The sequence below is a fragment of the Leopardus geoffroyi genome, chromosome X (assembly GCF_018350155.1).
Source record: "Leopardus geoffroyi isolate Oge1 chromosome X, O.geoffroyi_Oge1_pat1.0, whole genome shotgun sequence".
NCBI classification, from domain to species: Eukaryota; Metazoa; Chordata; class Mammalia; order Carnivora; family Felidae; genus Leopardus; species Leopardus geoffroyi.
In genome coordinates, this window is record NC_059343.1 from 113,215,969 (window position 1) to 113,242,311 (window position 26,343).

Sequence of the window (26,343 nt, forward strand, 5' to 3'; positions counted from 1 at the left end):
GATTCCCACCCAGAATCCATTTTCCCTGGAATGCCAAGAATGACTATGTGCCCCTCTGCCTGGGAACTTTTCCCTTTTCAGTCTCCCTGAAATTCTGGAAGAAAAAGGAAATTCTCCTCCGGCTTGACTCCCTGGGATGTGGGACTACCAGTCCTTTCCTACAACAGGGATAGCATGTCCTTTCCTGGTCTTCTCCAAGTCTCCCAGGATAAGATTCTTGTACAATGATGAGCCTTGACCCCCACAGCCTCAGTAAGTTAATCTGCATGCTCACCAATGCCAGTTGCCAGACTTCTCCCGGGTCACCCTTTGCCCCCCACCCTCTGTCCATGGATCCAGAACCTCTGGAATCTATGGAGTTATCCTGGATGGACAAATTTTAATGACACTTAGCTGCCTATTTTATGATAACCTCTCTGGTCTAGTGCTACACTGGACGTTTTACTCTAGATCTGGCCTAGTATCTGAGATCTACAGGTTATGGGGGTGCGAGGGCTGGTTTTAAAACCCCTAAACAAGCTCAGGAGTGAGAAACTAGGCAAGTGTCAAGTAAACCAGAGACTCTAATTGGCCCTGAGGAGTGACAGACCATGATCTGGCTTGAACTGGTTGTTTCAGATGTCTATTCTGGGGCCACCAAGCAGGCCACAATGTCAGCCCATATTCCATAGCTCATGTCCTTCAGAAAGTTCTAGATCTACCTGTTTTCTATTTGTGCTACTTAAGAAAACAGTTCTTACTCTGTCACTCCAGCATGGTGGCATAACTGTCGTTCGTGATTACAGTCTGTCCTCATCTCTGGCATGAAGTTCCCAAAAAGTCAATTTCACCTACTAGACTTAATTTCATTTCAATGTTCAACTATACTTCTATCTGATTCTCTTAACAAAGAATACTAATTATAACACACGCTCGGAAGGTGCCCATAATGAAAAGTTAAACATTTCTGAGAAAAACAAAATTGCTTTGAAATTCCCTTCTGTCTCCTGCAGATGGGCAAGGTGGATGGAACTCGTCAGGCTGTAAAGTAAAGGAAACAGACGTAAATCACACAATCTGTCAGTGTGACCACCTCACCCATTTTGGAGTCTTAATGGTGAGTTGTCTCTTAATCGCTCCTTGATAGAATTTGGACAACTATTATTAGGTTACAGACCAGAAACATATGTGTGAACTCTTATGGAAAAGTGGCATGCAAGGGGGGGAAAGCCCCCTCTTCGTCCATCCGAAGTAAGGCAGATTGAAATAAATATTTATTTTTTCTCCTTGTAAAAGTAATGTCTGCTTCTCAAAATTCAAACATGACAGAAAAGGTCCCTATAATCCCCCTCCCAAGAGATCACCACCTTTTTTTAAAGTTTATTTATTTATTTTTGAGGGGGGGGGGAGGGCAGGTGGGGGGAGAGAGAGACAGAGAGACAGAGAGACACAGAGACAGAGACAGAGAATCCCAAGTAGGCTCTGTGCTGTCAGCATGGAGCTGGACACGGGGCTTTATCTCATGATGTGAGATCATGACCTGAACTAAAATCAGGAGCCAGATGCTTAAAAACTGACTGAGCCATTAGGCACCCCAAGATCACCACCTTTAACACCTTTATATGCGTTCTTTCACATTCCCTTCCTATGTGTATATTAACACGTTGTTATTTTATAAAAATGGGATCAAAGTATTCACCCTCTTTTTGCCACTGGCCTTGCACTAAACAATACAATGGGACACCTTTCGGGCAAATACATGTCCATCTACTTCAATTTTCACAACATCTTTATAGAATTCTCTTGTGTGGATTTAACACAGTGAATTTAACCAGTCCCCAATAGACAGGCGTTTTAGTTGTTGCTGTTTTCCTCCATCATGAGCAATGCTGTAAGACACATTTTTACTCATTTTATCTTCTAACACTGGTGTAACTATTTCTGTAGGATAGATTGATGGCAGTAGAATTGCTGGGCCAAAGGGTATCGTCATTAAAATTTTTAATTGTCAGGCTGCAAGGAGCCTCATTAGTTAGTTAACCCTACCATCTCTTTAGTTCCCTATAGCCCTCCCTGACATCAGGACTTGCTGAGGTTTCCTCCAAAATGGCTCTCAAAGGGGCGTCTGGGTGGCTCAGTTGGCATGCCACTCTTGATCTTGGGCTTATGAGTTTGAGCCCCATGGTGCACGTAGAGTTTACTTAAAAAAAAAAAAAAAAGGAAGGAAGGAAGACGATGGCTCTAAAATGTATTTCTTCTTCTCGACCCCTTTCTGAGTACTTTCTTAGTTTTCTTAACTTACTTTATTATATATATGATATACTGTTATCTAAATGTGTTGTGCACGAGTTGTTTCTCCTACTAATGGTAGGCTCCTTGAGGGCCGAGTGTCTGTTTTATATTCCTTTTCTTTTCTTTTTTAACCATGTTTATTCAACAAAGGAGAGGCACTCCGTTGATACTTACTGAATTGTAGGAATTACGTTTGAGTTCTCTCCAAGTTGGTAGGGGGTCAAAAGACCAGGGCTCACATCCCAGATCTGTCACTAACTACCTATCTGATCTTGATCAGGTTGGTTCACTTGTTTGGACCTTAGATTTGTCTTCTGAAACATGAAAGGTGGGAGTAGACCGAGATTTCTTAACCTTGGCACTAATGATATTCTGAACCAAAGAATTCTTTACGGTGGGGACTGTTCTCTGCATTGCAGGGTGTTGAGCAACATCCCTGGCCTCGGCCCACTAGATGCCAGTAGCACCTTCCCCAGTTATGGCAACCAAAAATGTTTCCAGACATTGCCAATGTCCCTGGGAGAAGGGCAATATCGCTTCCGGTTGGGAACTACCGGGGGGACCAGTGCTTCTTAACCTTTTATAATTCATAAATCTCTATAAGTATCTGAGGAAAACTGCGGACCTTGTGTCCAGAACAAGGCACACACAGATTCCTATGACTCTGCATGCCATTTCAGGTTTCCTATGGTCCTCAGGTTAAGACATTTCTGGATTATGTGATCCCTACAGCCCATTTTGTCTCTTAATTTCATGAAAGTTATTTAAAGTCTAAAGAAAAGGAACATTTTTTAATGTTCTGTGTAGTGTTTGGGGACGCTTAGTTCAAATAATGATTCACTTTGCATCCCAAATTCACCTCTATTAGTTTGGTTATATTTTAAGTGTGGAACATGTTAATGACAATAAAACCAAGGACTAAATGTTCTTCCAGTGCTGTTGATGACTCTTCATGACCTGTACACAGTAAGTTGCACTAGGCATACTCAAAAAAACAACACACAGTCTTATCGTATACCCATCCACGTACCCCGGTTTTGTAAGAGCTATAGCTGAGATGCCATATATCCTGAGAACCTGCCGCTAGTGATCCCTGGAAGGCTTTTACCATAAACTTGCTCTGGAAAATGTATCAAATACAACATATTGCATTTCCTAGGATTTATCCAGGTCTGCAGTGGATGCAGTGAATGAACGGATATTAGTGCTTATAACATACATTGGATGTGGAATCTCCTCCATTTTCCTGGGAGTTGCAATGGTGACATACATAGCTTTTCAGTAAGTTGATAAAGTCCTGCTCTGAGTAGGTTTAATTTGGTTTGATGAATGCTGTTGTCACTGTAACCATGTTAATTTCGTAAAATGTTCCTATTCATCACAATAAGAAGAGGTCAAATCCATTAGATTATGAAGTGCATAGATGAAAAACTAACAACCCAGGCTCCTCTAAAGAGAGGGGGGGGGAGTTGTAATTGGATTTTTAAAAAGCAATACAAAAACACTAAACATAAAAGGAAAAGTTGATAAATTGGATTTCATTGAATTTAAGAACTTCTTTTATCAAAAGACACCATTGAGGTGCCTGGGTGGCTCAGTTGGTTAATCATCCAACTTCGGCTCAGGTCATGATCTCATGTGTCATGGGTTTGAGCACCATATGGGGCTCTGGTGCTGACAGCTCAGGGCCTGGAGCCTGCTTCAGATTCCGTGTCTCTCTCTTTCTCTTTCTCTCTCTCTCTGCCCCTCCCCGACTCACACTCTGTCTCTCTGTCTCTCTCTCTCTCTCTCTCAAAAATAAACATTAAAAAAAATTTTTTTTTTTAAAAAGACACCATTAAGATAGTGAAAAGGCAAACCACAAATTGGGAGAAGATATTTACAATGCATATTGTAATGCATATATCTGACAAAGGACTTTTTTGTAGGATGCATATGAGTGTGTGTATGTATATACACACAAACACACACACACATATATATACACACACACATATATATACATATATATATACATATATATATATACATATATATATATATGTATATATATATATATATATATATATATATATATATACATACTCCTACAGATGAAAGATAGACAATACAATTAAAAGTAGGCAAAGGTGGCACAAAAACAGACACTCAGATCAATGGAACAGAATAGAGAACCCAGAAATGGACCCACAAACGTATGGCCAACTAATCTTTGACAAAGCAAGAAAGAATATCCAATGGAATAAAGACACTCCCTTCAGGAAGTGGTGCTGAGAAAACTGGACAGCGACACGCAGAAGAATGAACCTGGACCACTTTCCTATACCAGACACAAAAATAAACTCAAAATGGATGAAAGACCGAAACATAAGACAGGAAGCCATCAAAATCCTCAAGGAGAAAGCAGGCAAAAACCTCTTTGACCTTGGCCGCAGCAACTTCTTACTCAACACGTCTCCAGAGGCGAGGGAAACAAACACAAAAATGAACTATTGGGACCTCATCAAAACAAAAAGCTTCTGCACAGCAAAGGAAACAATCAGCAAAACTAAAAGGCAACTGACGGAATGGGAGAAGATATTTGCAAATGACATATCAGATAAAGGGTTAGTATCCAAAATCTCTAAAGAACGTATCAAACTCAACACCCAGAAAACAAATAATCCAGTGAAGAAATGGGCAAAAGACATGAATAGACACTTCTCCAAAGAAGACATCCAGATGGCCAACTGACACATGAAAAAATGCGCAGCATCACTCATCATCAGGGAGATACAAATCAAAACCACAATGAGATACCACCTCACACCTGTCAGAATGGCTAACATTAACAACTCAGGCAATAGCAGATGTTGGCAAGGGTGCGGGGAAAGAGGATTTCTTTTGTATTGTTGGTGGGAATGCAAGCTGGTGCAGCCACTCTGGAAAACAGTATGGAGGTTCCTCAAAAAACTAACAATAGAACTACCTTGTGACCCAGTAATTGCACTACTAGGTATTTATCCACGGGATACAGGGGTGCTGTTTTGAAGGGGCACAGGCACCCCCATGTTTATAGCAGCACTATCGACAATAGCCAAAGTATGGACGGGGCCCAAATGTCCATCGATGGATGAATGGAAAAATAACATGTAGTATATATATATGTATACACACACACACACACACACACACACACACACACACACACAATGGAGTATTACTCGGCGATCAAAAAGAATGAAATCTTGCCATTTGCAACTATGCGGGTGGAACTAGAGGGTATCATGGTAAGCAAAATTAATTAGAGAAAGACAAATATCATATGACTTCACTCATATGAGGACTTTAAGAGACAAAACAGATGAACATAAGGGAAGAGAAACAAAAATAATATAAAAACAGGGAGGGAGACAAAACAGAAGAGACTCATAAATATGGAGAATAAACAGAGGGTTACTGGAGGGATTGTGGGAGGGGAGATGGGCTAAATGGGTCAGGGGCATTAAGGAATCTACTCCTGAAATCATTGCTGCACTATGTGCTAACTAACTTGGATGTAAATTAAAAAAATAAAATAAATAAAATAATAAAAATAAATAAAAATTAAAAAATGAAGTACAAATGTTTAATTTAAAAAAGTAGGCAAAGGACTTGAGCAGGCACCTCACAAAAGAGGATATCCATGTGTAACCCTAACCTTTACTCATATGGCTAATAGCCATGTGACAAGGTTCTCAACATCATTATTCATCAGTGAAATGCTAATTAAAACCACAGTTATATTTCTGTGTACCTACCAGAATGGCTAAAATTAAAAATACTGGCCAGAGCAAATGCCCAAAGGGGCGTGGAACAGCTGGAACTCTTTTCTAAAAATTTTGCAAATGTTTATTTATTTTGAGAGGGTGAGACAGAGTGAGAGAGAAAGAGAGAGAGTGTGCACAAACCAGGGAGGGGCAGAGAGAGGGAGAGAGAGAATTCCAGGCAGGCTCTGCACTCCACGGGGCTTGATCCCACGAACCATGAAATCATGACCTGAGCTGAAATCAAGAGTCGGACTTAACCAACCGAGCCACCCAAGCGCCCCTCAAATGGAACTCTTATACGTTACTGGTAGGGATGCAAAATGGCACAGATGCTTTAGAAAATTCTTTGGCGATACGTACTGGAGATGAATATATAGCTAGCTGTTGACCCGGAAACTTTACTATTCGAGAGAAATGTGGACATGTGTCCACCAAAGGATATACACAAGAATATTCACAGCAGCTTCATTCATAGTGGCCCCAAATTGGAAACAACCCCAATGTACATTAACAGGTGACTGGATGAATAAATTGTGGTATGCTCATAAAACGGAATGCTTCACAGCAGTACAAAAAGAATGAACTGCTTCTGAACAATACAACATAATATCAAACGCTCATAGACACAGAGTTGGGCCAAAAGGAAGCCAGAAAAAAAGGAAAGCATACTGCATGGTTCCATTTACATGAAGTACTAAGTACAGGCCCAACTAAACCTGTGGGGACAAAAGCTAAAATATTGGTTACTTCTACTGTATGTGTCGGGGGGAGGTGGGAGTTGTTATTGAATGGGAGAAGGAACGAAGGAGCCTTCTGAGATTTGAAAATATTCTACCTCTAGCGTAGATGTTTGCAAATGACATATCTGATAAAGGGTTAGTATCTAAAATATATAAAAAATATATATATAAAAAAATATATATATAAAATATATATATATATAAAATATATAAAAAAAAGGGTTAGTATCTAAAATATATAAAAATATATATATATAAAATATATATATATATAAAATATATTTTAAAAAAGGGTTAGTATCTAAAATATATAAAAAACCTTCTGAGATTTGAAAATATTCTACCTCTAGCGTAGATGTTTGCAAATGACATATCTGATAAAGGGTTAGTATCTAAAATATATAAAAAATATATATATAAAAAATATATATATAAAATATATATATATATAAAATATATAAAAAAAGGGTTAGTATCTAAAATATATAAAAATATATATATAAAATATATATATATAAAATATATATATATAAAATATATTTTAAAAAAGGGTTAGTATCTAAAATATATAAAAAACCTTCTGAGATTTGAAAATATTCTACCTCTAGCGTAGATGTTTGCAAATGACATATCTGATAAAGCGTTAGTATCTAAAATATATAAAATATATATATATATAAAATATATATATATAAAATATATATATAAAATATATTAAAAAAAGGGTTAGTATCTAAAATATATAAAAAACTGGGGCACTGACTGGCTCAGTCGGAAGAGTGTGTGACTCCTGATCTCAGGGTCGTGAGTTCGAGGCTCACATTGGGTGTAGAGATTCCTAAAAAAATAAATAAATAAACTTCTAAAACGTGTACAATGCAATGGTTTAAACAATATGTAAGAAAACTGATACAACTGACTACCCCCCAAAAACAAATAATTCGATTAAAAATGGGCCGAAGACATGATCAGACATTTCTCGAAAGAAGACATCCAGATGGCCAACAGACACACAAAAAGATGCTCCACATCACTCATCATCAGGGAAATGCAGATCAAAACCACAATGAGATACCACCTCACCCCTGTCAGGGTGGCTAAAATCAACAGCACAAGAAGTAACAAGTAGATCAAGCTTTGAGGCTGCTGAAGGAGTGATGATAGAATGGCAGTATTCAGGAAACGCCTCCCTCCCCTCTCCCCAAGAGCAAAAGACAAGGAGAAAGTAAAAGAAAAGCAAAAGGGGGCTGCTTAGCTGCCTGAGGTTAGTATTATTCCTGTTAGTAAAGGGCACCGTATTTAGGATACTTTGACTACCTGGAAAGAGGGTGGGGAGCTCAAAAATCCAGACGTGTAAGGCAGAACGAGCAAGTTCAACAGTCACTTCTTTTGTTCTTTCACTTATTAGGCAGATCGGATGTGGCAATGCTTGATTCAAACCAGAGACCCTACCTAACTAAACAGTGTGTCTTTTCTTTTAGCAAACTTCGAAAAGATCATCCTTCCAAAATCCTGATCAACCTGTGCACAGCACTACTGATGCTAAACCTGGCATTTCTGGTCAATTCCTGGTCCGCGTCATTTCAGAAGGCAGGACTGTGTATCACAGCCGCAGGGGCGCTTCATTACTTCCTGATCGTTTCTTTGACTTGGATGGGCCTGGAGGGGGTCCACATGTATATCTCTCTGGTCCGAGTCTTCAACATCTACGTTCCCAATTATATCCTTAAATTTTGTCTAGTTGGTTGGGGTAAGTATATCTGCCATTGGCCTTGATGTCTCTGTTTGAAGCCTTGTGCGTATTTCTAATTCAAGCTTCATCAGACGCATTATTCAGCACCAAATTCTGGTATTAGCATCAGTAAGGGATTAAGGATTGGCTCACTGGTGTTTGGCTGTGTGTCTCTCTTTCTGCCTGTATTGCTCTATAAATTCAACGTTTTTTTTAAAAAAATTAAGTTTATTTTCTTTGTTTTGAGAGAAAGGGAGAGAGAGAGAGAGAGAGAGAGAGAGAGAGAGAGAGAGAATCCCAAGCAGGCTCTGCATTGTCAACACGAGCCCCATGCAGGGCTCGAACCCACAAACCGTGAGATCATGCCCAAAACCAGAGTCAGGTGCGTAACCAACTGAGCCCCCCCCCAGGTGCCCCTAAATTCAATTTTTCACCTCTATGGTGAGGAATTGGCCCACAAATATTTATTGAGCACCTGCTGTGTACTGTGCTAAATGGAGGATCTACCGCGGTGAACCTGTCAGATTCTATCCTTCTCTCTACAGAAGTTAAAACCCAACAAACACTTACTGATGTAATAGCCAACACTTACACGTATGGTAGTACTTCTGTAGGTGGCACTTACGCGTGCCAGACACTGTTCTAAGTGTTTTGCAAACTTAGTTAGCACTCCTTATATCTCTGTGAGAAAGATTTCATCGTCATAACCACTTACTGGCGAGGACACTGAGGCACAAGGACGTTAGGTGATTTGCCAAAATGCACACAGCTGGTAAGTGGCAGAGCTAGGATTTAGAGCCGATATCTGGCTCCGGAGTTTGGACATGTAACCTCTGTGACCTAGCCCTGCCGTTGAAGGGACAGAGCGCTTGCAATGTGGGGAGGGGTGCGGGGTCAGACACGCCCCGATTCCCCCTATACCTCCTGGCGGTCACTGCTCCTCTATGGAAAAAGCCAGGAACGGAACCCAGCATGACCATTCCCTCTTTTAAAGGTTTTTTAATTGGTTTGCCGCCCTGTATTTCTGACACGGTCAGGCCAGCTCCTGTCCCTTCGCTTTGCCTATTCAAACCAGAGTTTGACTTCAGAGAATGTGTTGGATACACAGAAGATGTATATTAAGTGGGATGCCTCGGATCCACGTGAGGATAGATTTTATCTTCCGCCGCCCTTGTAAAGACAATAGCTTCCCAATTAGCTACTCATGCTTTTAATGAGCTCATTAACATAGCACACACACTTTCATTGGATACACAGTGCTATTATCCATGCTAATGTCGGGGGGCAGAGACAGGCAAATATTAAGCAAAGCATCATCTACGATTGTTTTAGTACATGTTAGAGTCCATCAGGAACGTGGAGCTAAAAGCAGTCAGTATACTTCTCCTGTGCCTGGAAGTCTTCATCTCAAGTCAACCAAGGGATTGAAAACTGATGTGGAAGGGGCTTCATGGATAACCCCCCACGCAGATAACCCACAGATGGCTAACAGTAAACGGGCTGTAGAAAGCACTCGGTCCCGGCTTTTCTTCTCTCTCGTCGTCATCCTCAGCTTCCTTTTCAGCCCCTTCCTGCTTCACCTGCTCCTTAAGTGTTGCTCTCCAGAGCTCACTTCTCTCTCCGATCTTCTCGGCCCACACACACTTGCTGGTGTACCGGGAGAAGCAGGAAAGGCTAAATAAGACTCGGTACTTGGAGGCAGGATACATTTCGGGAGCGTCAAGTACACACCCAAGCCAAGGCCACGGCCTGACTGGCTCGACCCGTCAAGGTGCTAGAAGCTGCTTCCACATTCAGCTGATCACTTACATAGACGGTGGACGGAAGAGGAGCTAAAGGTGCCAGCTCCCAAGGCCTCGTCCCGCTCGCTATGAAAGAAGGACAAAAGGGAACAGATGGCTACCACACGAGTTGAGGGATTCCCTGTCGCTGAAGAGCCAGCTCTGAGCTGAGGCTATGCGGTTCTATATCCTGCAGCTCTGTTCTGAGGGGGCAGGGCGCAAAGCCCCACACCTCCTCCGAACCTGGGAGGGATGAGAAAATGTTTCGTGACAGACCCCACTCAGGAGATAAAGAGGCGGGTAAGGGATGGCCTCAGAGCACCTCCTCACAGGCCTGCGCCTGCGGTCTTCTCAAAGTTGTGCGGGCTCACGGGGTGTGCCGCCCAGATTCAGATCGGCTTCCTGCCCTGCAACCTGTTGACAAGGTTTTACTCCTGTATTTAAATCCCTGTCCAAGGCAGCAGATCGGTCCACATTTGTTAACAACCAGTCGGGATCTATTTGTTTGTTAATCGGTACTTTATTAACTTGTTAATTACCGAAATGTAAACACAGCTTGGGGACCACCTCCCAACTTCCATCGTGAGCGTGAGAGCTCCCTCCATCCCTCCTTTCTGGCCTCTCACAGATTAAAAACATTTTTTTAATTGCAGTATAGTGGACACTCAGTGTCACATGAGTTTCAGGTGTACAACCTAGCGATCGGACGAGTCTATGCCGTGCCTTCCAGCCCTGTGACTTATTCATCCCATAACCGGAAGCCTGTTCTTCCTCCTCTCCTTCCCCCAAGTTGCTCATCCCCCATTCTCTCCCCCCCCCCCCCCCCCCCGCCCTGGCAACCATTAGTTTGTTCCTCGTATTTACGGGTCTGTTCCTGTGGGGTTTTTTCCCCAACAGGTGTTTTTGTAAATATCTACATCATGCTAGGCACTGCGCTAAGTGTGTGATACACCGATCAAAAGGGACTGTCCCGTTTCTCACAGAATCGGACAGTGGAGGGTTTTTCAAGATGCCTACTTAGCACTCTGGGGTTTAGAACAGCCTTGCAAAGTATCTCACAAAAACCCCTAAAATGTGTGCAGGTGTAATGCTCTTAGTTTAGGAGAAATACATTGTTAGAAATAAAGAGATCATTTAAATTTTGCAAATGTACCTGAAATTGGATTTCTCGATCCTGTGTCCACACTCGGGTCACGTTTGACCACTTTGACTGAACTGATTGCTTTATTATAGTCTGGCCGAATTGACTGGTCGTTAACTGGTTGATCTAGTCAAAATGTCAAATAGTAACGAGTGTGGAAACAGCTCCCCTGTCAGAAAGCACCGAAGGCTGCAGCTGATTGCTTGCACCGTTCCTCCAAGGTGACCTAGACAAAAAGGTCCCGGGAAGTCAGGGGCTCTATGGAAAAGGAGAAAAAAATCGGCAGCCCATCATCTGAGAAGAAGTGCTTGATATGAACCTGCATTCCGCACTAGATACTTCTATTGCCAAGTTGATTTTTTGGCGCTTGAGCTATTTTTAATAACCAGTGGGCGTTGTATTGGAGCCTTTGGCATGCTGTTTAGTTTAGCAGATTGGAGAACTCCTAGAAATGTTTAACTTGGAAGACTTCACAAACATTTTGCAAACAATGGTATTTTGATGCCCGCACATCTGTGGCTCATTTAAACAGTGTCTTGGTGTATCAGGGCCCACGGTCCATGATCAGGACCGCTCCTTGCTTCCTAATGGAATGCCTTTGGCTTGCTTCCCCACTCTAGGAATCCCAGGGATCATGGTGGCGATCATGCTCAGTGTGAAAAAAGATCTCTACGGAACCCTAAGCTCAACGACTCCATTGTAAGTACCAGGCGATGATGCTCTTGTCCATCAGGGTGTGCGGGGAGGTGTTCTGACCTGCGGCTCAGTCTTGATGCTGGCTTCAGTGCGGGGTAGGGGTGCGGGGGACTCAGCCTCAGCCTCAGCCTTTTTGGCTTAAACGCAGTCACAGGCGCACTCACATAATGGCTAGGTGCCTGCTCTCTGTGTGACCTCCGGCAACTTACTTTACCTCTTCCTTCCATTTCCTCCACTGGAAAATGGGAACAATAATGTTTGCTGTCAATGTAGCGTGCAAATTAAGATGACATCATGTAAGTAAAGTGCTCAGCATGGGGCCTGTTCCATAGTAAGGGCTACTTGACCGGCAGCAATTATGATTAGAAAGCTCACAGAACTTGGAAGGAGTTATCGTGGCCACTGTAAGGAAATTTTCCACCTTTCCACAAAGGCCTCCCCTGAAAAACACTCCACTGCTTTCCTTTGTAAATTGGCTCAGATTTGTTGTCCTGTTTTTCTTTTCTTCTTTTCTCTCTTTTTTTTTAAATATTTATTTATTTATTTATGTATTTATTTATTTATTATTTATTTTGAGTACCGTAGACCCACTACATTACATTAGTTTCAGGTGTACAGCTTAGTGATTTGATGAGTCTATACATCATGCTGTGTTCATCATCTTTTGTTTTCTTCTTACTGTATCAGCCCAATCTCTTTGATGCTCTCATCCACAGCCCCAAGAAGGTAGCCATTTACGTTTCCAGAACCTTCTTTTATAGGCACATAGCTAGTTACCATGTGGTTCTTTAGACTGCACGATTTCATTTCATGCTTCTGATTGTTTTGTTTTTTTTTTAATGTTTATTTATTTTTGAAAGAGTGAGAGAGAACGCGAGTGGGGAAAGGGCAGAGAGAGAGAGAGGGAGACAGAAGATCTGACGCAGGCTCTGTACTGACAGCAAAGAGTCCAGTGTGGGGCTCAAACTCACGAACCATGAGATCATGACCTGAGCCAAAGTCAGATGCTCAACCGACTGAACCAGCCAGGCACTATTGCTTTTTACTTATGCAGATTCATTGTCTTCATTGTTGCCTCTCAAGTTGGTTTTGTTTTGTTTTTGTTTTTGTTTTTGTTTTTGTTTTTACTACAGATTTCCTCTCCCACTGGACTTGAATCAAAAGTAGGAGGTCTGGACCCCCAGACTCCCCCATCTTTCCTATTGAGACGACAGTTTCCAGAGGGTCAGAATTGTATTGTCCTCTTCAGCAGATGCCTTCCAGTTCTAATTTCTTGTTACCCTTCCTTTCTCTCCCTTTTCCCCTCCCTTCCTTCTCGTCTCCTCCTTTGTCCTTCCTCCTTGCCTGTTCCATGGCTTAAAGGGTCCCCAGTGTCTACCTAATGGAGATTCTTCTTCAAAGATCAAAAGCAAAAGCAAAAACCAGAACAAAACCAACTCCACTCCTGAAAAGAGCTCTTTCATATGTGAATTGGTTAGTAAGAGGCAGAGTGCTCTGAGAGCTTTTTTTATAATTATATTTTGAAGAAGTAATACATGCACACGCTACAAAATTCAAACGTACAAAAGGATAGAGGATGAAAAGTAAGCCCCGCTCCCAACCTCCAGCCACACGGTCTCTCTCCCTTGATGCATCTCTTATTACCAGCAATCAGATCTGTGTAGATATTCTCTTGCCCACTCTGTTATGGTAGACGTACTCTGTTTGGTACTTAACAATATGCCTTAGAGATGATTCTGTATCCAAACATGTAGCGCTGCCCCTTTTCAAATGTCTTCGGTAGCCTCATTTAAGGCTGAAGATGATGTTCAGGCAACCCTAAGTATCAGACTCCATTAGGGAAATCAAATGTTTTCTCCCCTCCCTCCCTCCAAACACGCACAAACACACACAAACTCACATACGTGAAAATATCCACACCAACGCGAACGATATCATCACAAAGGATTTTCCTGGTTCTGGAAAAGAGATCTCGGCTAAGTTGACACACAGTTAAATTAGTAAAGCTTGTCCGTGTTCAACAACCCGAGATACCGCCTCTAGTAATTGGAAATGTTAATTAGCCGAAGTATCTGTTCTTATGAATCGTCATATAGTTCTTCTTTAATAGAAACAGTAGAGCCATTCATTAATCAATCCCAGCGGCCAGTGTTCCCTTTTGTCGACCAAACCTGAGACTGCGGAGAGAGGTTTAACATATACATCACATTTGAAAGCAATGCGACCGGAGCTGCTCTCCTTTTGTTGCATTTTCATTAACACTGAGGATCTCGTCATTGTTTGATATAACATTCAGAAAAGCAGTCATTGCTCATGTCCTTTTACTGTGATATTTATCATGCAAAGCAGAATCCATCCTGCAAATAAAAGCTTAGGTGTAAGGTGGAGGGGGAGGGCGTGGGGGGTGGGGTGGTGGTGGAAAGCCACTTTGGAAGAAAATAAGAAATCTGTTTTTCTGCTGCTGAGGAACAGAGTAGCCTCCTGGAGATTTGGACTGAGAAGTTCCTGCAAAGCCTCTAGGATGTCTGGCGCTGGAAACAACCTTGGGCCGGGGGCTGAGGAGGTTGGGGTTCCAGCCCCACTGTGTCCCCAGTGAGTGAACTCCTGCCAGACCGGTTCCCCTCTCCAGGGGCAGATGCTCTCAGGTGAAATAAAACCGATGAGGTGATCTTCAGATTCTCACCACAAAATGCAAGTTTGTGTTTCTCTACCTGACAATGGCCCTCTCTTCTTTGTCTCTTACAGTTGTTGGATTAAAGATGACTCTATCTTTTACACCTCAGTTGTGGCCTATTTTTGCCTCATATTTCTAATGAATCTCTCCATGTTCTGCACTGTTCTCGCTCAACTGAATTCCATGAACTCCCAAAGCCAGAGGACCCGGCGGAAGATAATCCTGCGTGACCTCAAAGGCACAACAAGCCTGACCTTCTTACTTGGCCTCACCTGGGGGTTTGCCTTCTTTGCCTGGGGACCTGTGAGGATCTTTTTCTTATATCTTTTTGCCATTTTCAACACGTTGCAAGGTAACGTCTGCTTCTTTGTACTTTCTCTGGCTAGCCAGACCTCCACCAAAGCTTTGCTGGTTGGGAAAATAATCTCACCTTTTGGGGGTTGAAAGGGGGAAAAGAATTGACAGGCAGCCATTGGAAACATTAGCTAGCTATCGTGACTTCATTGAGTGAGCTCCCTCTTGGGGATATAAAGAAAAGCCCAGAGAGCTAATTCAACCCCAGCTAGCTGGTGATGTTTATATCAAACACCGACTGGTAATACTTTCTACAGTCTTCGTTGCATCAACACATTGTGCGTAAGTGTACAGACCCACACTTGCATCGACATTTTTTTTTTTTAACGTTTCTTTATTTTTGAGACAGAGAGAGACAGAGCATGAACGGGGGAGGGTCAGAGAGAGGGAGACACAGAATCCAAAACAGGCTCCAGGCTCCGAGCTGTCAGCACAGAGCCCGACGCGGGGCTCGAACTCACGGACCGCGAGATGGCCACCTGAGCCGAAGTCGGCCGCTCAACCGACTGAGCCACCCAGGTGCCCCCGCATTGACATTCTTGAGTGCGCGATCCAGTGCGCAACGCCAATTACTGGACAGTAGAAATATTAAACTTTTGACCCCCTAAGCTCTGGCTACATCAGAGATCCTAATCTTGTGGGAAGGAGCCAGGCTAGGAAAGTGGACAGTCACGAAGGAATGCAGGTGAGGTGCAAACAGCAGTGGGCCAAGGTGAGAGGTCAAGGTTCTGGTATTGCTGCACATTGACCTTGAAAAAGTCACCACGACTGGTTGAATTAGATGACCCCAAGCTAGTGTTTCTATAGCTCTTTAATTTCACTCCGATTTTCTGGTGAATGGAGCAAATGGTAATGAAGTGATTAAATGGGAGGCCACACCAGGGATCTGGTTAACATACCCTTGAGTAACTGTCGATGTTCATTTTAACCTGACCTGGCCTATTAAAACTCTTGGGGGCAAGAGGCACGCAGAGTGGTTTCCTGGGCCTCTCAAAACTCTGCTCTGTGTTCTTATTCTCAAGTTTGGCCCAGTTCGTTTGAGCTACTGGGGCAGCTGTGAGTGAACTTGGGCAGCGTGTTGAGTTAGGGTCTCGCCTACTGCTCCTATTTATCTGTTTAATAAGCCCCTTTACCGAACTCCAGTCCGTGGGTGGTCCATAGGATCCTCCAGCAAGAGAAGAGTTCTGTGGCCAAAGAAGTTTGGGTAGTGCAGAAAACTATATTCTCCCATTCTTAAAATGGCACAATACAAGTTTTTACCTTTATCAAGGTAAAAACTTCTGAGAAATTCTGCTGGGGGGGGGGGACTTTAAAATTTATTTTAACCTAGCATTTAAATAACTTCGGAACACTTTGTCGTCTGATTCTTAACCCCTGAGGAATCTTCGGAAATATGAATTGGTACGTAGTGGCTCTATGCCAGGCATTTGCAAGGTGCTTCAGGGAGACCGGGGAGCAATCTAGAATAAGGCACAATTTTTGCTCTCACGTCTTACAATTCAAGAAACCATCTCATTTTAGAGCAATGAAGTGTATCCGCTGAGACTTTCTGTCCCACCAGAATCTTCCAAGCACGTTCTGATCGAGACGTAAGAAGACGCAAAATGCCTCGGTGTAGAATGTGTACAGAAGTGGGTTAGGAACCAGATGCCGGGGCGGATGTCTCCCTCGGCAATCACCCCACCCACTAGTTCTGAGGAGAGACACACACTCACCGTTTGGAAAGAGGGGTTAACGGGGAAGCTGAGAAAAGAATGAGAAAGCAAAGGAAGGAGGGGTGTTTTCAAACCAGCAAGTGTTCCATTCCTGCGGTGGAAAGAGAAAGTAGTATCTAAGCAGGAAGTCTCCATGGCTTAGAAGCAGAATCCAACTGGGGATCTCCTGAGGACTAAATCCAAAGTCCCACAGATCCAGCGTCAACAGAGTCAAGCTGTCTCTGTCTGTCAGGTGCGCTTCATGTCAATCAAGCACCAAGTGTCTCCAGTTCCTAGTCCTGCCTCACAAGATAGAATGTGCCATCTTGCAGAGGAGGGGGTTGCAGAGCCCTGAGTTTCAAATTCAAGTTGCACACACACACGCACGCACGCACACACACACACACACACACACACCCGGAACAAGAATGCAGTGAAACAAGTGAACAAATTAGCCATTTTACAAGACAGATGGCAAGTTTGCAATTCTGGCTGAAGGGGGTTGCCCTCTGGTCCGGCGTGAAAAAATTATGCGCCTGATGAGCCATTTCTGAAGGAGGGATGCACAAATAAAACTGCAGGTGACAAAAACCTGACATCTTCCCTCATGCCTGTGTTCTAGTGAGTAAGCAGATGAATCTGTTATTGGAAAGAAAAGGGAAGGCTGTCAGGCAGAGAGGGAGAGCTGGCAGGCAGCTCATTGGAATTCACGTAATAACCTTTAAGACTGAGAACAAACTAAACGCCACGCAGGAAATCAGAACGGTAATAGGTGCTTCCTGTCACTGTTGCCCCTCGTTTGTGCTGGAGCTGGAGGAGTTTTACCTGCTCCGAGACTGGGCTTTGCTCTCACCAGCTTGCCGCAGCGCCTTCCAGGTGGTTGCTGCTCAGAAAGGGTGAACGCTGCTCGATTCGTCACCACCGTTGTTTGGTTACATGGAGATAAAGCCCTCAGGGGAGTTGGTGAGACGTGTCTTTCCATTTAGCCTCCAGATTGCTGCCTCCCACCTGGACTCAGAGAGTCTCAGGGCTGGGGCTGGGGACCCGAGATCTTCCCCATCCAACTTCCCTTTGAGTGACAGGAAGCCACGTGCCTCCCCCCGGAAACTTTCCAGGGACCGAGAGCTCACCGTTCCATAAAGCAGAGCCTTCAATCCTTCTCTTTTTTTTAATTGAAATATACTTGACATTTAAAGCTGTGTAAATGTGAGGCGTGCAACATGTTGATTTGATACACTGATATATTGTAATATGATTACCACTGAAGCTTCTGATCGGCTCCACATCTCACCCGGTCGCCCTTTCTTGAGGGTGGTATCCATAGGGCCGTGGTTAAGACCTGGGGCTCTGCAGCCAGACTGCCTGTATTTGGTCTAGACACGGCCACCTTCGTATTAGCCCTGTGACTGGGTCAAATGTACTAGACTTCTTGGACTGTGGGGTCTCTCATCTGTAAAAACAAGACGAATAGCATAATGGCTACGATTACACTACTCAGTAAAGATTAGCTGGGATGTGCTACTGCGTGGTTGTTCCGTGGCTCCCTCCCACTGCTCCCAGTTCTGACCTGGCCACCACACAGAACACGCCTAATTTGTTCTTTTCGTGATAGCCCCTTCACATCTGTAGCTATAGCTACCATCTCTCCCTGCCCTGTGTTCCCACTCCAAGATTTCTCTATTCTTGAGTACTTCGATTTGTTGTCATCCGTCTCAAAACAAAGCCGCCCAAACTGAATACGGTGCTGGTGGGAGAAAGGTCGAAACGAGGGCAAGATGGCAGGAGACTCTCACCCACCTCAGCCAAGATACTTTTTCTTTTTTTCAATATATGAAATTTATTGTCAAATTGGTTTCCATACAACACCCAGTGCTCATCCCAAAAGGTGCCCTCCTCAATGCCCATCACCCACCCTCCCCTCCCTCCCACCCCCCATCAACCCTCAGTTTGTTCTCAGTTTTTAAGAGTCTCTTATGCTTTGGCTCTCTCCCACTCTAACCTCTTTTTTTTTCCTTCCCCTCCCCCATGGTCTTCTGTTAAGTTTCTCAGGATCCACATAAGAGTGAAAACATATGGTATCTGTCTTTCTCTGTATGGCTTATTTCACTTAGCATAACACTCTCCGGTTCCATCCACGTTGCTACAAAGGGCCATATTTCATTCTTTCTCATTGCCACTCTGGAAAACAGTGTGGAGGTTCCTCAAAAAATTAAAAATAGATCTACCCTATGACCCAGCAATAGCACTGCTAGGAATTTACCCAAGGGATACAGGAGTACTGATGCATAGGGGCACCTGTACCCCAATGTTTATAGCAGCACTCTCAACAATAACCAAATTATGGAAAGAGCCTAAATGTCCATCAACTGATGAATGGATAAAGAAATTGTGGTTTATGTACACAATGGAGTACTACGTGGCAATGAGAAAGATTCTTGACTTCCACTAAATGCTATAGCTGAAGCGAGCTTTGGGGGCATTTACCATTGGCTCATGCTCAACTTGCAACGAGTCGAGACAGATTCAATCCGTCACCGATCATTTACTTCAGCACAACTGGCCAGTGAGGGGGCAAGTCAAACCTTGTGTAGCGAGCAAAGGGTGGCAACCTGCACTTGGGACAAAAGAAAGATTCTGAGGCCCAGGAAGGTATTACGAAGGTTGCGGAAAACTGTTGAGAGTTTGCGTATCGAGTGCCCTGGAGGCCAAGTCAACAAACATCTATCTGCTGGGCTGCCACACATAGTACTGGAGGCAAAGGGAGATGTGATATGAAGATGAAAAGACTTTACAGCTGGGTGGAGAGATGGACAATCCGTGGGGAAAGTGGCCACATGTGGCAAACTGTGTTAAGAAACGGAGTGTTATGGGAGCTCAGAAATGAAAAGGATGAGTTCCAGTTTGAGGCAGGTGGAAAGGCTTGGTGGATAAAAAGACACTTAGCCTGGGCCACAAACAAACATCAGGCTGACGATGGGAGTTATTTCTGCCAATTCCGCCTCCAAACTTCAGGAAATCCAATTGGCCCTCCAGAGCATTTGCCGTCAGGATAATCTCAAGTCCTACTTTTCTCTCCCAAGGAGGTATTTTATTTTATTATTTTTTTAATCTTTATTTATTTTTGAGACCGAGAGAGACAGAGCATGAACGGGGGAGGGTCAGAGAGAGAGGGAGACACAGAATCGGAAACAGGCTCCAGGCTCTGAGCAGTCAGCACAGAGCCTGACGCGGGGCTCAAACTCACGGACCACGAGATCGTGACCTGAGCTGAAGTCGGACGCTTCACCGACTGAGCCACCCAGGCGCCCCACGAGGAGGTATTTTCGAGGATGGGGGTGAGAAATTGCCAACACTGCTGGTGGATACCATCAGCTTCTCTCTGTCTATCCCACTTTCAGGGCAAAATCACGGTTGGCAGTGAAAAATGACGGCATCCAAATGTATGGTTTCCACGTGGTGTAATTGTGCCGAAGAGCATGTGTTTTAGTTATTTATCGCTGTGTAACAAAGCGCTCCCAAGTTTTAGCAGCCTAAAACAACAGTGCTTATCATCTTACCCAGTTTCTGTGTATCAGGGATTCAGGAGCTGCTTAGCTGGGTGCTTCTGGCTCAGGGACTCATGAAGTTGCAATCAAGCTGTCAGTCAAGGCTGTAGTAATGTGGAGACTTGACTGGCTCTGGAGAATCCGCTTCCAGGAAGCCTCACTCACATGGCTGTGGACTGGAAGCCTCAATTCCTCACTATGTGGGCCTCTCCACAGGACCGCAGGGTGTCCTTAAGATATAACACTGGGATTCCTTTGGAGGGAGTAATCAGAGATCGAAAGAAGCCACAATGTACTTTATAACCTATTCTTGGAAGTGACATGCCATCACTTCTGCCATATTCTATTGATACAGTGTGGGAAGAGACTACACAAGGATACAAATGCCGGCACGTAGGGATCATTGAGAGCCATCTTGGAGGGTGGCTACCATTGCAGAGCTGATGTCTCAAGCTCTAGGATAGACAGCAGCCCAAGACGAAAACTGTGGTTGATATGAAGTCTTGATAGAGGCCTTCTTACCATCACTGCCTTTGAAAGGGAAGCTCGAAATATGAGCTCGGAAAGCCAGAATGGCCCTGGGGTTCCTCGGGAGGAGTATCTATGGTGACAAGAGTAGACCTGGGTCTGGGTGTTGGTGACAGCTAGTGAAAGAAACTGAAGAGGACTGGCCTTCTTCTTTTGATGTAGGATTCCTCATTTTCGTGTTTTACTGCCTGATGAAGGAGAGCGTGCGGGAGCAGTGGCAGACACATCTCTGTTGTGGGTGGTTACGACTGGATAACTCTTCTGGTAAGATGCCCGTTTGGGTGAAGTTTTGAATTTTATAGGTTTTATATAACTGATCCGATTAACTTGTCACCTGACTTGAGTTTATAGAGTATCAGCATCAAAATGGCGGCTATATCCATGTCATGAAAATGATTTGTACTTTCGTGCCGAGATGAATGAAGTCAAGCGAAGAATGCGACTTGGACCATATTTTAACTTAGTGAACCTTGTCTTTTGGCCCAGATTCCTTGGATTGCTTGTCCTTGCTGTCACCTCAATCTCAATTCAATTCAAAGAATGTTGACTGAGTGCCCTACTGTGTTCCAGGCCCCGGATCACAGGGGCTCTCTGGCCCATAGCCAACAGTGGGTTGAGTGGATGTGGGAAGCAAGGAGTGATAGTGGAGGCAGGAGAAGCCAGGCTGGGTGGAGCGATGGCCCATCCTGTACAGCGCGACATGTGGTGGACCCTGATGTTGCCTCTGAGAATATCTCCAGTCCAGGACAACTGATTTTCTATGTATCAAAAGGCTCTTCCATCCGATTCAGACAGCTTCTCTCAGTCTCAATGCAAAGCCCAGTGTGTTTCTTTTAGGGAAGGAAAGTGCTTGGACTCAAAGGTTCTGTAAGTAGCAGCACAGAGGTCTCCCTCTTTGTTTTTTTTTTTTTGTTTGTTTGTTTGTTTTGTTTTTTAATTTTTTTTAACGTTTATTTATTTTTGAGACAGAGAGAGACAGAGCATGAATGGGGGAGGGTCAGAGAGAGAGGGAGACACAGAATCCGAAACAGGCTCCAGGCTCTGAGCTGTCAGCACAGAACCCGACACGGGGCTCAAACTCACGGACCATGAGATCATGACCTGAGCTGAAGTCAGACGCTCAACCGACTGAGCCACCCAGGCACCCGTAGGTCTCCCTCTTTGTACTGGGCATGTCGGTAACCCGCTGGTCCCTGTACCGGGCTCTAGGGAAAGCAGGCATCCTTGGTAAGTGAATGGGCCTGCCTGTACCACACATTACAGTATAAACTTACTTCTCACAACTTCATAGAAAAGCTGACTCCTTGAGGTGCCTAGAACAGACACTCTGTGCATTGAACTTTACGTTTTTAAGAGGATTATTGAGGTACAATTTACACACCATACAAATCACCCATGTGAAGTGTAGAATTTGGTGAGTTTTATGTTTTTAACTTTTCTGGTTTCATTTCAGATGGGGACAGCAGGTGTGGACTAAATGTTAGGCACAAACAAGAGAGACTGAAGAAAACCTTCCAGCACAAAGTATTGACACCATCCTTCGAGTCAACTGCGACTAGTTCTACTTTCAAATCTTTAGGCTCCGCACAATGCGTTCCTTCAGAAATAAGCTTCCCAAATGGTGAGAGAAAAAGGCATGTTGTCTACACTTACATTCCAGAAATATTGAATTAGTGACCACATACATGGTCTTGGGAAACACTTCTTCCTTAAAACTAAAGGCACACGTGCATGTATATACCTGGGCTTATTCCTGGCTGAGAAAGTGTGTATAGAAGCACCTAGCGAGGGATGCCTGGGTGGCTCAGTTGGTTGAGCGTCCGACTCTTGAATTCAGCCCAGGTTATGATCCCAGGGTCATGGGATTGAACCCTGCATAGGGCTCCACACCGAACGTGGAGCCTGCTCGAGATTCTCTTTCTCACTCCCTCTCTCTACTCCTCCCCCTCTGCTCGTGCTCTCTCTTTCTCTCAGATAAAAAGTAAATAAAAAAGGAAGCACTTAGTGAACTTAGTATGTGCAAATCTGGTGGGTTATTAGATTAAGACAGGAGGGAAGAGACAGAAGGTCAAAACAGATTCATGTGTAATTCAAAACAATTGTCAGAATAGCCCAAGAATGGAAAGAGCCCAAATGGCCATCAACTGGTGAATAAAGAAGACGTGGTATGTATGTACGTATGTACACACACACACACACACACACACACACACACACACACAATGGAATATTACTTGGCGATCAAAAAGAATGAAATCTTGCCATTTGCAACAATGTGGATGGTACTGGAACGTATATAATGTGAAGTGAAATAAGAGAAAGACAAATACACGATTTCACTCATATGTGGAATTTAAGAAACAAAACAGATGAACACAAGGGAAGGGAAGCAAAAATAAGATAAAACCAGAGAGGGAGGCAAACCATAAAAGACTCTTAAATACAGAGAACAAACTGAGCGTTGCTGGAGGGGCGTTGGGTGAGAGGATGGGCTAAATGGGTGAGGGGCGTTAAGGAGGGCACTTGCTGGAAAGAGCACGGGGTGTTATAAGTCAGTGATGAACCACTAAATCTATGCCTAACATCGTTATTACGCCGTATGTTAACTAACTTGGATTAAAAATAATAATAATTGTCAGAGACTATTAAAGCCAGAAGGAACCTTCGGCATTGTCTAGTGTGATCCCCTCATTTTCCAGATGAGGAACCTTAAGCAGGGAAAGAAAAATGCCTTATAGACACTCACTCGCCATCAGCAGCAGAACTGGGGCCAGAACTCAGGTCGCCTGGCTCTCAGACTAGCGCACATCGCACACCACCAAGAATGCCCACTGAGCGGCGCTACACTCTTAGATGCTCAGCTTCTTCCCCAGGAAGCCAAATTTCTAGGTCCAGAGAGAGTTTTTGAGGTGGAGACGGGTATTGGGAGGAATCGATCCAGAGGCCCAAAGCGAGGAGAAAGACCAAGGGAGCAAGGACTTAGGTACTCGGGCTGCTGCCGTGACCACTCTGTGCTTCTAGTTGGACAATGGTGCAATGACATTTGCTTGCCTTCCTTGAGGACCGAAGGAGATGCCAGTTCACATACCCAGAACACCTTTGGAGGCCTGGCCGTAGCCCTCCTCCCACCTTCTCGGTGCTGGTTATAGACCCGCCTGGTCCACTTGCATTTTTCATCGTGTTGGCTCCACACAGCAGATTTATTCCCAGAGGCTAAAGTGAATCTGGAGTCAGTATGGTGGGTAAAAAAATAAATAAATGAAGGCACCAAGGCGTGCCCGGCTGGCTCAGTTGTAAGAACGTGTGAATCTTGATCTCGGGATGGTGAGTTTGAGCCCTGCGTTGGGTATAGAAATCACTTAAACATAAATAAATAAATAAATAAATAAATAAATAAATAAATAAATTTGAAAAAGTAAAATAAAAACACCAAACTTGGAGTCAAAAGGCTTTCGTTCAAGGCCCAGCTCGGTCACTAACCCTGTGACCTCAGGCACATCCCTCCTCTACTCAGAGCTATATTCTCTCTACCTTAAATACGAGGAGGCTCGGAGAGATAATCTCGAAAGCGCCTGCCAGCTTCAGGACTGTATGGGGCAGCTTTGTTTTCCAGTTTAGGCCGGTTGACTAGCTAGTGTACAATCTCAGTCTCCATCTCTGTACGAGAAAGTTGGTCATAGGAAACAACTCTTTCCGTGCTCACGAGGGTCCATCACTCTGGCAAGCGAATGTGCAAATACGTCCCGGGGCTCATATGGAGGCACTGGGGAGCCATAGCATATAGAGGGCAGGAGCGGTGGAAGCTGCTTAGTAGCTAATAGTTGAGGCTGACAGGGAAACATCATTTTTGTAAAAGAGTTAATTAGTATTGGCTCTCCTGCTGTCCCTGGGGGATATTGTTTCATTGGCAAATATATGGCTCAAATGTACATGTCTCTACTATCCCGCCACGTCCAGGATTTGGGGGTTGTTTTTAATACCATGTCCAGGATCTTAATGTTGTACCAAGCAATAGATCCAGGGAGCCAAGGGGCCTGGAGTTGCAATAGTAACTCATCTGGTGGGGCAGATAGTGTACCTCTCGGGCCACATGTTCTAAATCTGCGGAATGGATGTTGCCATCAGTCAGAGCCAGCAGCTTAACTTCCATTAGCACAGAGGGAAATTATGCCTCGGGCTTGAGAAACCGCTAAACCTTCCGGGTAAGAATTTCAGGGGACGTAGGTATGTGTGTGTTACCATTTTATGTTGTCTCTTCCTGAAGACCTTCAAGGTTTGTGCATGAATTTCCTCCCCCCAGGTTAAGGTTACCATGAAGAACACAGCCTGTTCTTCTCGATGCACGACGAACACATGCATTTGTAATTGCCTCAACAGTACTGGCAGGATGAATTATTTTGCCCTGAATCTGTATGAACTATCCAAGGGAAGCGCCATTACCTTGACTTCCTTTCTAATTCCTCTATATGCTCCTTTGTTCGGTAAAAAACGTCTTATGCTTCTACTGTGTGCAAAGTCCCCAATGCCATGGCTGAAAATGTCCTTTGTTTCTTTAATGCAGGTGACTTTGATGAAGATCCCTAGTGTTTCTCTCCCTGGGGTTGTGAAGTTGTGTCTAATTATGTGAAAAGAATATTACCTGTGGACGTCCAAATGAATTCCACTCACAAGGATTTCTTCAATAATTCCCAGCAGAGATACCCGCCCCCCCCCACCCCCAGATTAGGGAAAAATGTTGGGTTTGTGAAGCCATCTGCTCCAACTTTGTACTCTAAATATTATTTTGGAAGGAGCAGAATCAAATAGCATTTAGTGGATATTAAAGTCAGCATAATTCTCCTATTCATTGTTGTAGCTGTTTCTTTTTCTAGATAAGATTTGAGCCTGTATTTATGACATATTAGGGGAGAAATGTCTACAGCACTGGAGATTTGGTTTCAAAAACTCTAAGTGTCCCATCGTGCAAGAAAAAAAAAAATCGAGATCAGGGTCCTTACTGCACTGGGAGTGGAACGGTTTCGGGTGGCCAAAGTTCTCTGACACCCAGTTGGCTTGACACCCACAGGGGAAGTAGGAAGAGTCAGATTGGAAAAAACAATATCCTGTTGGCCTGTCATGACAAAGTATCTGAAGTCCCCATTATTCAAGTCACTCTTTGATTGAATCCTCTTGTTGAAGTGGAAACATGTTTTGTGAAAAAGGTGCCTCATCAATCCACAGACGCCCAAGAACTCCTTAGTGGGGATGAATTTCTCAGCCAAGACAGCCCCTGGGGCGGGGGGTGCGTAGCGAGTAGGGTTCTGAGGAATGTCACAGAGCAGGAGCTGTTTGAAGCGGGTGGTTCTCTCTAGTGAGGAGAGGACAAGTCAGGGTGAGTAAGAAAGTACAGGGATGGGGGT

The 26,343-nt window shown here is 44.0% G+C and overlaps 1 protein-coding gene across 1 annotated transcript in view; it reads left to right on the forward strand.

The window, feature by feature from the left end:
- The window catches only part of LOC123594973 (adhesion G-protein coupled receptor G4-like), a 63,735-nt gene extending 37,949 nt beyond the window's left edge, over positions 1 to 25,786 (forward strand). Inside the window, exons 11-17 of the mRNA XM_045472043.1 lie at positions 993 to 1,096; positions 3,431 to 3,552; positions 8,281 to 8,549; positions 12,074 to 12,152; positions 14,895 to 15,175; positions 21,107 to 21,208; positions 25,506 to 25,786. Of these exons, the coding sequence (XP_045327999.1) occupies positions 993 to 1,096; positions 3,431 to 3,552; positions 8,281 to 8,549; positions 12,074 to 12,152; positions 14,895 to 15,175; positions 21,107 to 21,208; positions 25,506 to 25,528 (980 nt within the window). The 3' untranslated portion in view covers positions 25,529 to 25,786. The remainder of the gene's footprint in view (positions 1 to 992; positions 1,097 to 3,430; positions 3,553 to 8,280; positions 8,550 to 12,073; positions 12,153 to 14,894; positions 15,176 to 21,106; positions 21,209 to 25,505) is intronic.
- The last annotated feature ends 557 nt before the right edge of the window (positions 25,787 to 26,343 follow it).